At 43.6% G+C, this 13,376-nt stretch overlaps 1 protein-coding gene across 1 annotated transcript; it reads right to left on the reverse strand.

Moving 5' to 3' along the window:
* Positions 1–3,193: 3,193 nt before the first annotated feature.
* On the reverse strand, positions 3,194–12,537 carry LOC129541352 (uncharacterized). The gene is made up of 3 exons (XM_055403195.2): positions 12,490–12,537; positions 11,262–11,421; positions 3,194–10,296 (listed from the first exon to the last, which is right to left on the reverse strand). Exons 2-3 carry the CDS (start codon positions 11,397–11,399, stop codon positions 3,790–3,792), a joined length of 6,645 nt encoding a protein of 2,214 aa, XP_055259170.2. The 5' UTR covers positions 11,400–11,421; positions 12,490–12,537; the 3' UTR covers positions 3,194–3,789.
* Positions 12,538–13,376: the final 839 nt, after the last annotated feature.

Consider the following 13,376-nt stretch of genomic DNA (forward strand, 5'->3'; position numbering starts at 1 on the left):
AAGGAGGCAAGACAATATAATGGGAAAACTGGTCAACTACATGTAAAAGAATGAAATTAAAACATTCTTTAACACCATACATAAAAATAAGCTACATATAGTATTATTTTAAAAGGTCCTTTCTGGTCATCTCATAACTCAAAACACGGAAGTCTCTCATAACACGGAGGACTATGGCTTAGCAGTAGTAGTAGTAGTGTTAGTCGCTCAGTCATGTATGACTCTTTTTGACCCCATGGACTGTAGCCTGCTAGGCTTCTCTATTCATGGAATTCTCAAGGTAAAAATACTGGACTAGGTTGCCATTCCCTTCTCCAGGGGATTTTCCTGACCCAGGGATCAAACCCAAGCCTCCTGCATTGCAGACAGATTCTTTACCATCTAAGCCACCAGGGAAACCCCAGACTGTGACTTACACTCCACCAAAATGATCAGTGCATGCAGTATGTCCAGTTTAAACTGACCTTCAGTTTCCCATATCTAAATGTCATCTTTACCTAAAAAGTTTAAGGAAAGAAGATTTTTTTTCCTCTGGTCCTCCTAATTTGGCCACTCAGAGTGTCTCCTCAATGCCACATGCTCCTCCCTGACAGTACAGACATGCTTTGAAGAATGCTTTGACTTCTCTTAGTATCCTTTGGCACAGAAATGTTTTATCCATAGAATACTGATACACAGGTCATAGTAGAGGGAAAAATCTCTAATTGTACACAACATATGACTCATTTCTCAACAGAATTGCATCTAATTCAACTCTTCACAAGGGTTCCATATGTATGCACTCCAGTTTCTAACCTTTTACCTTGTAGAGCATACCTGATGTCTCACTTTTACCTTTCATCTTAGAAGCTGCTGCTGCTGCTGCTAAGTCACTTCAGTCGTGTCCGACTCTGTGCGATCCCATAGACGGCAGCCCACCAGGCTACCCCGTCCATGGGATTCTCCAGGCAAGAACACCAGAGTGGTTTGCCATTTCCTTCTCCAATGCATGAAAGTGAAACGTGAAAGTGAAGTCGCTCAGTCGTGTCTGACTCTTCGCGACCCCATGGATTGCAGCCTACCAGGCTCTTCTACCCATGGGATTTTCCAGGCAAGAGTACTGGAGTGGGGTGCCATTGCCTTCTCCTCATCTTAGAAGGGGAATATGTAATTCTTTTGAATATTTTAGAATACTTTTGGTGTAATTTATAGTGGGTAATTGCCTTCAATTTGACTAAAACAAATAATTGATGGTCTTAACAGTCTGGAATATAATTTTTTCATTATATTTATACTTCAGATGAGTTTGGTCAAGGAATTATGGGTATCACTGATAAATATACACTCACAGAGTAAAGGCAAATTAAATTGACTCAAGGAACTTGAGTTTAGACACCCCTAAATTTCATATTTAGAGATTAAAGTGTGGGGAAATTATGAATGAATAGAGTGCATAGCCCCTGGAAGAATGGAAAGTACTTTGGTTTAAGAATCAGAAACCTATACCCTGATCATAACAGCACTTCTAATTATCTGTACAATAGGGGCAAGTTAATCTCTTTGAGTCTCATTTACTTAACCTACAATAGATTTTGTTTGGATGAAATTAAACATGATATTTAAATTTCTAATGATTCTTTGATAATTAGCATTTATTCAATGGTGAAATATAATGATGGATATAAATTTGCAATATATGCATATAAAGCATATAAATTATAGATATATAGATTTGTATAAATTGGTTACCATTTAGAGTTAACTACCGTATCAGTTCAGTTCAGTGTCTCAGTCGTGTCTGACTATTTGCAACCCCATGGACCACAGCACACCAGGCTTCCCTGTCCATCACCAACTCCCGGAGCTTGCTGAAACTCATGTTCACTGAATCAGTGATGCCATCCAACCATCTCTTCCTCTGTTGTCCCCTCCTGCTGCCTTCAATCTTTCCCAGCATCAGGGTCTTTTCCAATGAGTCAGTTCTTTGCATCAGGTGGCCAAAGGATTGGAGTTTCAACTTCAACATCAGTCCTTCCAATGAATATTCAGGACTGATTTCCTTTAGGATGGACTGGTTTGATCTCCTTACTGTCCAAGGGACTTTGAAGAGTTCAAAAGCACACAGTTCAAAACCATAAATTCTTTGGTGCTCAGCTTTCTTTATGGTCCAACTCTTACATATACTCAGTTATTTTTATGTGTGTCACTATTAGTATAACAATAATTTTATTTTCTTCCACTAATAAAGTAATATGACTAGTGTTCTATTTATCACATAGCATGACTTAAAATTTGGATAGTTCTTAAAATAAAATGTTAAAAAAAATAAAAGCTGGATAGAATATGTTCTAAGTCTAATCAAAGGAATGAGATTATTCTTTTGGTTTTTCATATAATTTCTTTCTCTATAGTGGTTTGCAATCTTGAACACCAATTGATGAATTGTACTTCAGTTTGAAATCCAAAGGTGAAGGTGGAAAAAAAGAAGCTTGAGTTTCTGGGGGGAGGAGAAGATAATGGGGCATCAAATTCTGATTTAAGGAATTATCACTCATTTTGGTTAGATTAAATGTGCTTTGCTTTGTTTTTTTTTTCTTTTAATCTGTAAATTATGGGGATGATCTTTAAAGTCTGTACTAGTTTTCATATTGTGAACTTTGACTTTTGATTTTATAGCAATAAACTTTCTACTGAAGCTATTATTTTTTGTACCTATTTTTCTACTTCTTGTTATGTCTCTTTCTGTTTATAATAAACTCACATATTTTTCTTGCTAGGGAAGAGTATACTTTTAATTGTTTTTATTTGACCAGAAACAATGGACCCCATTAGCCTCCATTATTAAGGGATATTTCAATTAATATCTTTGACAGAGAAAGTCTGTGACTCAATCAATATTATTTTCAGAGGTTGTGTGGTCTCAGGAAATAGCCACTTGGGGCTATGTTTAATAATGATTGCTCTGATAATCATGGTTGACTAAAGTATCTGAGATCAACTCCTCATTATAAAACATTTCTTATAAATGCTTTGGACAGTGATTAGACTGAGGAAAAGATAAATGTGATTGAGTTTTGCCTTCTTTGGACTTTGAATAGTATCCATGTATTTTCCTGTCATCTAGGTGTCCAAAGGTAGAAAAGAGAAATATGCATCTGACCCCATAGCAGAAGGCTGTATTTGTTTTTGTGAGGATGAAAGAGAAGACAATATGTAACTTGATGAAAAGTTTATTGTCAATTTTTATGCAATACAATTTTCTGGATCCTGTATCCAGGTGGTCATGACAATAAATTAAAAAATAGCAGTACAGTGTTTCAGTGGTGGTACTAAAGATGCAAATATTCCTTAAACTACTACTTTTTTGTTGTTGTTGTTTAGGACACAGACTATGTTACAAGGTTATTAGAGAAATTTTGTTTCCTAAACCTTGTCTCTTAGCTTCTGGGATAGGTTTATCAACAATCAGTTTAATCAACCTGGAATATATAAATTTATTTTTAAATGCTCACTTTATTCCAGAGAATCCAATCACTTTGTCATATAGTTCTAAATATGTCCCAAATGCAATTTACTTCTTCCATCCACTGTTTTCTAAGAGCTCAATGATTATAGAGCCTTACAAAAAAGCCTTGTACAAAACAAAAGAAATAGAATACAGTACTACAGTTAAATAGAAAATCAGACATATACCCCCACTACCAAAAGAAAGGATTATGTTAAATATCTTAATTCCATGTTGTATGTCTCATTTCTCCTTTGGATTAGTTCTTATCTTGAATTAGTTTGTCTTCCTTTTGTTTCAAATTATTATTCAAAGTAATAGCACCTTTGTTCTTTGATATATTCATAGAGTGGGGTGTTGCTATCTAAGTAAAAGGAACCTGAATCTATTCTCTCTCTTCCATGGTAACCTCTGACCTCAGAGTCTCTTGTCTGCTTATCATTAACATCCTGATTGTATTTTCTCATGGTCCCTGACGGACTTGATCCAGACTCTTGCTTTTGCCTTTCCCCACTCCATGTGGTTACACTGCTTGATAAATACCTAAACCTATTTTCTTCAATTCCCAAAGGGGCTTGGCTATCAAGTGAGTGACTGCCACTTGACTGCCCATAGCTGTCCCTTGACTGGCCATGACTATATACTTGGCTTTCATTGGTGCTGAATCCAGACTGACCCTGGATGTGTCCTGATTGTCCATCATTTGATCCCTGTGTTGCTAAATTTGTGCTGGATCTTACCAGCTCATGAGAAGATGAATCTCCCAAGTGCTGCTGGCTGGATTCATTTACATCTACTGCATTGAACTCTGATTGTCTATGCCTCAATTTTGATTGTTCATGAATCTTTTCCCCCAAATCTTCTGAATACCCCTTACTATCACTATAGGATCTTTGACTTCTAGTTGAACTAGAATCTGAATGGCGGTGGGCTGATAAGGGTTTTCCATGGTCAGATGCAGAGTGGTTGCTAAGATGACTGCTATGAGTAGACCTCCACCTTCCAGACCGAACATGGATGTCTCTTGACTGTTCCTCAGTTGCTACTGAATGTCTATGACTAGATCCCTGTCCTCCAGTTGTACCAAATCCAGAATGATTATGGAAATTAATTGACTGCCCATCACTTATCTCTGATTGTCCATGACTTGAATCTTGTCTTCCTATTTTTTCAGTTGTTTTTGAACCCATGTAGTCAAAACTAGAAACTAACTGTCCATGACTAGATGCTCGCTTGGTTTCAGCTCTGTCTGTTGATCTATAAGGACTAGAATTACGACTGCTTGTTCTGCTACCACCAGAAGGTCCATAACCAGACTGCCCATAGTCATATTCGGCACTCCCATAACTGCCATGTCTCCAGGATTGATCTGATCTATGTCTTTGTCTGCCACTAATCTGTGATGTATAATGACCTTTACCAAAATGGGCATGAGAGTGACATGACTGTTTGTATGACCATGTGGATTGTCTTTGACCAGAGTGGCCATGTCTGATGGTGTCTCCTGACTGTCCATGAGCAGTTCCGTGTCTCCCTCTCGCTGTGGCTCCTGACTCTCCATGTTGAGATCCAGCCTGCCCATGAGTGGATCCTGAGTATCTCTGTGAGCCTTCTGAATGCCTTTCACTGTCACTAGCCTCACTGTGACTGGAGCCGTGTCTTCCCACCTGACTGGACCCTGACCGTGTAGACTGTCCCTGACTAGAGTGGCCATGTCTGGTGGTGTCTCCTGACTGTCCATGAGCAGTTCCTTGTCTCCCTCTAACTGTGGCTCCTGACTCTCCATGTTGAGATCCAGCCTGCCCATGAGTGGATCCTGAGTATCTCTGTGAGCCTTCTGAATGCCTTTCACTGTCGCTAGCCTCACTGTGACTGGAGCCCTGTCTTCCTGCCTGACTGGACCCTGACCGTGTAGACTGTCCCTGACTAGAGTGGCCATGTCTGGTGGTGTCTCCTGACTGTCCATGGGCAGTACCGTGTCTCCCTCTCCCTGTGGCTCCTGACTCTCCATGTTGAGATCCAGCCTGCCCGTGAGTGGATCCTGAGTATCTCTGTGAGCCTTCTGAATGCCTTTCACTGTCGCTAGCCTCAGTGTGACTGGAGCCGTGTCTTCCCGCCTGACTGGACCCTGACCGTGTAGACTGTCCCTGACTAGAGTGGCCATGTCTGGTGGTGTCTCCTGACTGTCCATGGGCAGTACCATGTCTCCCTCTCCCTGTGGCTCCTGACTCTCCATGTTGAGATCCAGCCTGCCCATGAGTGGATCCTGAGTGTCTCTGTGAGCCTTCTGAATGCCTTTCACTGTCGCTAGCCTCAGTGTGACTGGAGCCGTGTCTTCCCGCCTGACTGGACCCTGACCGTGTAGACTGTCCCTGACTAGAGTGGCCATGTCTGGTGGTGTCTCCTGACTGTCCATGAGCAGTTCCATGTCTCCCTCTCCCTGTGGCTCCTGACTCTCCAAGTTGAGATCCAGCCCCTCCATGAGTGGATCCTGAGTATCTCTGTGAGCCTTCTGAATGCCTTTCACTGTCGCTAGCCTCACTGTGACTGGAGCCGTGTCTTCCCGCCTGACTGGACCCTGACCATGTAGACTGTCCCTGACTAGAGTGGCCATGTCTGGAGGTGTCTCCTGAATGTCCATGAGCAGTTCCTTGTCTCCCTCTCACTGTGGCTCCTGACTCTCCATGTTGAGATCCAGCCTGCCCATGAGTGGATCCTGAGTATCTCTGTGAGCCTTCTGAATGCCTTTCACTGTCACTAGCCTCACTGTGACTGGAGCCGTGTCTTCCCGCCTGACTGGACCCTGACCGTGTAGACTGTCCCTGACTAGAGTGGCCATGTCTGGTGGTGTCTCCTGACTGTCCATGGGCAGTACCGTGTCTCCCTCTCCCTGTGGCTCCTGACTCTCCATGTTGAGATCCAGCCTGCCCATGAGTGGATCCTGAGTATCTCTGTGAGCCTTCTGAATGCCTTTCACTGTCACTAGCCTCACTGTGACTGGAGCCGTGTCTTCCCGCCTGACTGGACCCTGACCGTGTAGACTGTCCCTGACTAGAGTGGCCATGTCTGGTGGTGTCTCCTGACTGTCCATGAGCAGTTCCTTGTCTCCCTCTAACTGTGGCTCCTGACTCTCCATGTTGAGATCCAGCCTCTCCATGAGTGGATCCTGAGTGTCTCTGTGAGCCTTCTGAATGCCTTTCACTGTCGCTAGCCTCACTGTGACTGGAGCCATGTCTTCCCACCTGACTGGACCCTGACCGTGTAGACTGTCCCTGACTAGAGTGGCCATGTCTGGTGGTGTCTCCTGACTGTCCATGGGCAGTACCGTGTCTCCCTCTCCCTGTGGCTCCTGACTCTCCATGTTGAGATCCAGCCTGCCCATGAGTGGATCCTGAGTGTCTCTGTGAGCCTTCTGAATGCCTTTCACTGTCGCTAGACTCACTGTGACTGGAGCCATGTCTTCCCGCCTGACTGGACTCTGACCGTGTAGACTGTCCCTGACTAGAGTGGCCATGTCTGGTGGTGTCTCCTGACTGTCCATGAGCAGTTCCATGTCTCCCTCTCCCTGTGGCTCCTGACTCTCCAAGTTGAGATCCAGCCCCTCCATGAGTGGATCCTGAGTATCTCTGTGAGCCTTCTGAATGCCTTTCACTGTCACTAGCCTCACTGTGACTGGAGCCGTGTCTTCCCGCCTGACTGGACCCTGACCATGTAGACTGTCCCTGATTAGAGTGGCCATGTCTGGAGGTGTCTCCTGAATGTCCATGAGCAGTTCCTTGTCTCCCTCTCACTGTGGCTCCTGACTCTCCATGTTGAGATCCAGCCTGCCCATGAGTGGATCCTGAGTATCTCTGTGAGCCTTCTGAATGCCTTTCACTGTCGCTAGCCTCAGTGTGACTGGAGCCGTGTCTTCCCGCCTGACTGGACCCTGACCGTGTAGACTGTCCCTGACTAGAGTGGCCATGTCTGGTGGTGTCTCCTGACTGTCCATGGGCAGTACCGTGTCTCCCTCTCCCTGTGGCTCCTGACTCTCCATGTTGAGATCCAGCCTGCCCATGAGTGGATCCTGAGTGTCTCTGTGAGCCTTCTGAATGCCTTTCACTGTGGCTAACCTCAGTGTGACTGGAGCCGTGTCTTCCCGCCTGACTGGACCCTGACCGTGTAGACTGTCCCTGACTAGAGTGGCCGTGTCTGGTGGTATCTCCTGACTGTCCATGGGCAGTTCTGTGTCTCCCTCTCCCTGTGGCTCCTGACTCTCCATGTTGAGATCCAGCCTGCCCATGAGTGGATCCTGAGTATCTCTGTGAGCCTTCTGAATGCCTTTCACTGTCACTAGCCTCACTGTGACTGGAGCCGTGTCTTCCCGCCTGACTGGACCCTGACCCTGTAGAGTGTCCCTGACTAGAGTGGCCATGTCTGGTGGTGTCTCCTGAATGTCCATGAGCATTTCCATGTCTCCCTCTCACTGTGGCTCCTGACTCTCCAAGTTGAGATCCAGCCTCTCCATGAGTGGATCCTGAGTGTCTCTGTGAGCCTTCTGAATGCCTTTCACTGTCGCTAGCCTCACTGTGACTGGAGCCCTGTCTTCCCACCTGACTGGACCCTGACCGTGTAGACTGTCCCTGACTAGAGTGGCCATGTCTGGTGGTGTCTCCTGACTGTCCATGGGCAGTTCCTTGTCTCCCTCTAACTGTGGCTCCTGACTCTCCATGTTGAGATCCAGCCTGCCCATGAGTGGATCCTGAGTATCTCTGTGAGCCTTCTGAATGCCTTTCACTGTCGCTAGCCTCACTGTGACTGGAGCCCTGTCTTCCCACCTGACTGGACCCTGACCGTGTAGACTGTCCCTGACTAGAGTGGCCATGTCTGGTGGTGTCTCCTGACTGTCCATGAGCAGTTCCTTGTCTCCCTCTAACTGTGGCTCCTGACTCTCCATGCTGAGATCCAGCCTGCCCATGAGTGGATCCTGAGTATCTCTGTGAGCCTTCTGAATGCCTTTCACTGTCACTAGCCTCACTGTGACTGGAGCCGTGTCTTCCCGCCTGACTGGACCCTGACCGTGTAGACTGGCCCTGACTAGAGTGGCCATGTCTGGTTGTGTCTCCTGACTGTCCATGAGTAGCTCCGTGTGTCCCTGTCACTGTGGCTCCTGACTCTCCATGTTGAGATCCTGCCTGCCCATGAGTGGATCTTGAGTGTCTCTGTGAGCCTTCTGAATGCCTTTCACTTTCGCTAGAGGACTGATCTGAGCCAGACTCGTTATGTTCAAAGCCTGAAGACTGACTTGCACTTGACCCATGTTTGCCAAAGCGAGATGATTGACCTGAGCCCAATTCATGATGGCCATAACCAGACTGCTGTGAGTGTTCAAATCCAGAGGACTGACCTGAGCTTGAACCATGTTGGCCAAAGCCCGAGGATTGACCTGAACCAGATCCATATTGGCCACAGGTAGACTGTCCTGATATAGACTTCTGGTTTCCAAAGCCAGAGGACTGAGCTGAGCCTGATCCATATTGTCCAGCACCAGAGTACTGACATGAGCCTGACCCATGTTGGCCATAGCAAGACTGTCCTGATGTAGACTCATGGTGTCCAAAGCCAGAGGACTGACCTGAGCCACACCCACAATGTCCAAAGCCAGAGTACTGACCTGAGCCTGACCCATGTTGGCCAAAGCCATAAGATTGACCTGAGCTGGATCTATGTTGACCACAGTTCGAAGTTTCATTTGAGCCACACCTCTTTTGATGAGAGTTTGAAGAGTATCCACAGGAACCAGATCCATGTTGACCATAAGTAGAAGACTGACTTATTCCTGACCCATATTGTCCACAACAAGAGGACTGACATGAACCTGTTCCCTGTTGTCCTCCACAATTCTGTGGTTGACCGCATGTTCTAGATCCATATCCTTTCTGCCTAGTAGACTGGCTACAGGAGCTAGGCTCATGTTGACTGTATCCAGAGGCCCAACCTCCTGAGATACATCTATGTCCTTCTCCACTACTTCCTGATTGGTAACCTGATTGGGTATAGCTAGATTGGTTTCCTTGCTCTCCAAATCTACCTGCCTGACAAGAATTAGATGTGTTTTTTTGTCTTCCACACCCACCTGAATTGCTGGAACCACATGCATGACTTTCCCTCCCACCATCTCCTGAACATTTAGAGTTAGACCCATGTTTTTGTCCTGCATAACTTGACTGAGTAGAGTTTGATTCATATTCATATGCCAGACCACCATGACCTCTCCCTCTACCACTCTTTGATCCAGACTTGTATTCATCCCCAGATACCCTAGAGGGGCTAACATGTGATTTGTTTCTTTTTCTCTCCAGTTCTCTAGAGCTGGAACCATGTCTTTCTTTGCCATTACTCCATGAGTAACCAGAGCTGGACCCATGGCGCCTTTTTTCAGATCCCTTTTGGTTCTCTGAGCTAGATAAACCACCTTGTCTTTTCAGCCTTCTGGAGCCAGACCCATGTCTGAGTTTTGGAGTTCCCCTAGAGCCCTCAGAACTATAACCATGCTCCTCTCCCTCACTCCTACTTGAATATCTGTAACCTGAATTTTGTCCTGATGTGTCCTCTTCTTCGCCTTCTGTTTCACTTTCTTCCTCTTGGTGTCGGCGACTATGCCTGCGCTTCTTTGACCCTGAAGCTTTGCAGTATTCTTTGCTGAGAACTTTGTTGCAGGCCATAGCCAGTTTGAATACCATCAGAAGAAACTCAGTAAAGTCCAGTCTTCGATCATGATCTCGATCCAGCATATGCATGATGATATCCACTGTGTCTGGATCATCTGGGTTCTGTGTACAAGCAACACACCAAAGAAGACCTGGTCAGCCTAGTCCATATACTCAGCTAAAGTATTTGGGTAAAGTTGTAGAATTGTAGGAGGCTTCCCTTGTGGCTCAGCTGGTAAAGAATCCACCTGCAATGTGGAGACCTGGGTTCAATCCCTGGGGTGGGAAGATCTCCTAGAGAAGGGAAAGGCTACCCACTCTGGGATTCTGGTCTGGAGAATTCCATGGGCTGTATAAACTATGGGATTGCAAAGAGTCAGACACAACTGAGGGAATGTTTGATGTTAGGTATTTTAATCCAATTAAGAAAATTTTAGGCTAAAACAGTCTAACAACACCTAGCAAGTGTGAAGAGGTAATAAAAAAGAATAAAGACCATTGGCATCCTCAACATATACAGTTCAAGGACCTAAGCTAGAGAAGTAGATACTCAGGTATGGCAAATAAGGGGGAGTTGAATAAACCAAATTCAGTACCTGGTGTGATTAACATACATTTTAAGCCTTGCCTGCTAATATAGTCTATGTTATGATCTATAATTTTGAAGCTAATAACTGAATCCTTCCCAAGTAAATAGAAAAAAATATTCTTGTATTTTGTTTTCATTTTTAGTCACCTTGGTTACTTGATCAACACCCCTCATACATGTTTTCCCTCTCTATATCTTTTCTTCCTCATTTGCTAGGGTAATTTATAAATTGATAGTGCAAATTTATCATTTGCTTTTTTAGAAGGAAAAACCTGGGGACATGAAAAAGTCTGATTGTCTGTATGGTGGGAGGAAGAAAATTATGACCTCTTTAAAAATAAATGCTGCCTCTACAGACTTTCTGGTGTCCTCTAAAAGTACCACTCATAGTGTGAGCTCGAAGACCATAAGGACTGTGCACTTTTTAGCTATTCCTTGGTCATATAACAGAGAATGTACAGGACACTAGTAGTTTTCAGTCCTGGTACATGGTCCTCACCTTCAGAATTGGACGAAACTCTTTCTCCAAAAGTTCCTTTAGTTCATCCTTGCTCAGTGTGCCACACTCCCCATCCTGCTTGGTGTATTTGTAGAAAGTATCAATTACAGTGACAACACTTCTCAAGAGATTGGTCATCTTTTGGCAGGTTTAAGTGAACCTGAAGGAAAAAAAAAGATCCTATCATTCATTTTATTTTAATGTATAAACAGTTCTGATTTTAATAGTAATCATCCAGATTTTTTAAATATCTTGTCTCTTTAAAACCAAAATACCTCAACAAGTAAGAATAGGTCAGGGGTGATACAATACACATAAACACAGTGAAAGCTAATCTTGTTAACTTTGAGTTACTTTGCTAAGATTGAGCTATACATGGCATGTTATTGACTGCTCTGGGACTAGATTTCAGAACTCCATGTCCTGGATGAATATAGTCTCTACACAGTATCTCTACACTTTGTGTACTTTGATATTCTGGGTGTTGTCTTGGGGCTTCCAAAATTTCTAGAACCACCGAGATATATTGCTCCAGTCTCTCTGACTAGTTTCACTGTTTTTGTTTGCTTGTTTTTTTTTTTAAATCAAACATACCAGACCATCTAACACGCATACCTGCCTCCCGTCTGGGTACCAGAAGCTAAGTTGGACTGTTAAGGGATTTAGCAAATTAAAAATGGACAAAGTGGGCTAACTCTATCCTGGTGCTTCAGAAGCATGAGATAGCCCTCATCAAAGCTCACAAAATATCCTAATCTCTGCCTTAACCAAACTCTGTTTTCTTTCAGTAATCAGGGGGAAAGATTCAGCAATGCAGACTGCAGTTTGACTAGAGGATGCTTAGATCTTGGAGCTCTGAATGTTGCCACTGAACAAGGATGGGTCTCTACAACAGTGCTGGTCTTTTCCCTATTTCAGCTGGACAACCCAGAAAATATGGCACAAAAAATGACGAGGAAGAGAATGTGGAACCGCCTATAAGAAACAAATTTCTACTTACATTATTTTCCTTAACAAAGAAAAATTTATTCTAAAAAGACCCTGGAATAAAGTAAACTGACCAAACAAATAAGCAAACAAAAAGAAGAAAAAAGAAAGAAATGAAAAGGAGGGAAGGCAGGAAAACCAAATATATATTAACTCTGCCTTAGCTCATACCCCTGGATTTATACTATGAAAAATAGCCAACCAAATATCCACTGATGTAGCTGGATGAGTTTTCTCTCACCTGATTCACCAAAGGAAAAAGTAGGATAAAGCCTGATGCAGCTTGCAGGGCGACAAAGGATTGAGCTAGTGGCCCTTATATAGCTAACATGTGGGTGCTGCCCTCTGTGGGTTGAACTGATTCATTTTCAACAATCCTATCTCCTCCGCTGTGTTTATCTTCCTACTTCTTCGCATTCTCATCTCTGAGATGATTACAGAAAGGCTGGTACCGGCCCACCCTCCAATATGAGAACATGTCGCAAAACACTTTTCTCAGGGTCATACACTTGTGAAAAGCAGAGATTATGTTTTAGAGGACAAATGTAGTTCAATCCCTTTACTGTCCACCAAGAGTAGAAAAATGTAAGCTACTTGGCAGTATGTAACAGATGCTTATTTAATTGAAAATGAACCTGGGCCACCAGACTAGCCTAATTAATGTCTTTTTTTACAATAATAATAGCTACTATTTATTGAGAATTGTACTACATACTGTGATGAATTCTTTTCACATATCATCTCATTGAATCTCTACAGCATTTCTATGAAGTTTGTATTGTATTCCATTTTACAGATGAAGAAACAGGTTCAGAGATCATAAGAGCCCTCTCTAAGGTAACTCAGCTTGTAAGTGGAGGAACTAGAGTTTGAACTGTATCTATCTTATCATAATGCCCTTTCTTTTAACCATTATACCTGCTTACCTCTACAATATACACCTATTACACAAAAAAGCATGCAGTTTTAGGAAATGTATGAAAGTATATAAAAGGAATATTATCAGCCAGGAAGAGAAGAAGCATACTCTTTGGAAGCCTTTTTTCTAGGCTATAAAATTACGTTAATGGGCTATACATAAAAGTTTTTTTTTCAGAAGTGTTCAAGGTGAATTTAGAGGGGGCTTTC

The sequence above is a fragment of the Moschus berezovskii genome, chromosome 4, assembly GCF_049115385.1.
Source record: "Moschus berezovskii isolate FMDL1 chromosome 4, NW_MosBer_1.0, whole genome shotgun sequence".
Taxonomy (NCBI): domain Eukaryota; kingdom Metazoa; phylum Chordata; class Mammalia; order Artiodactyla; family Moschidae; genus Moschus; species Moschus berezovskii.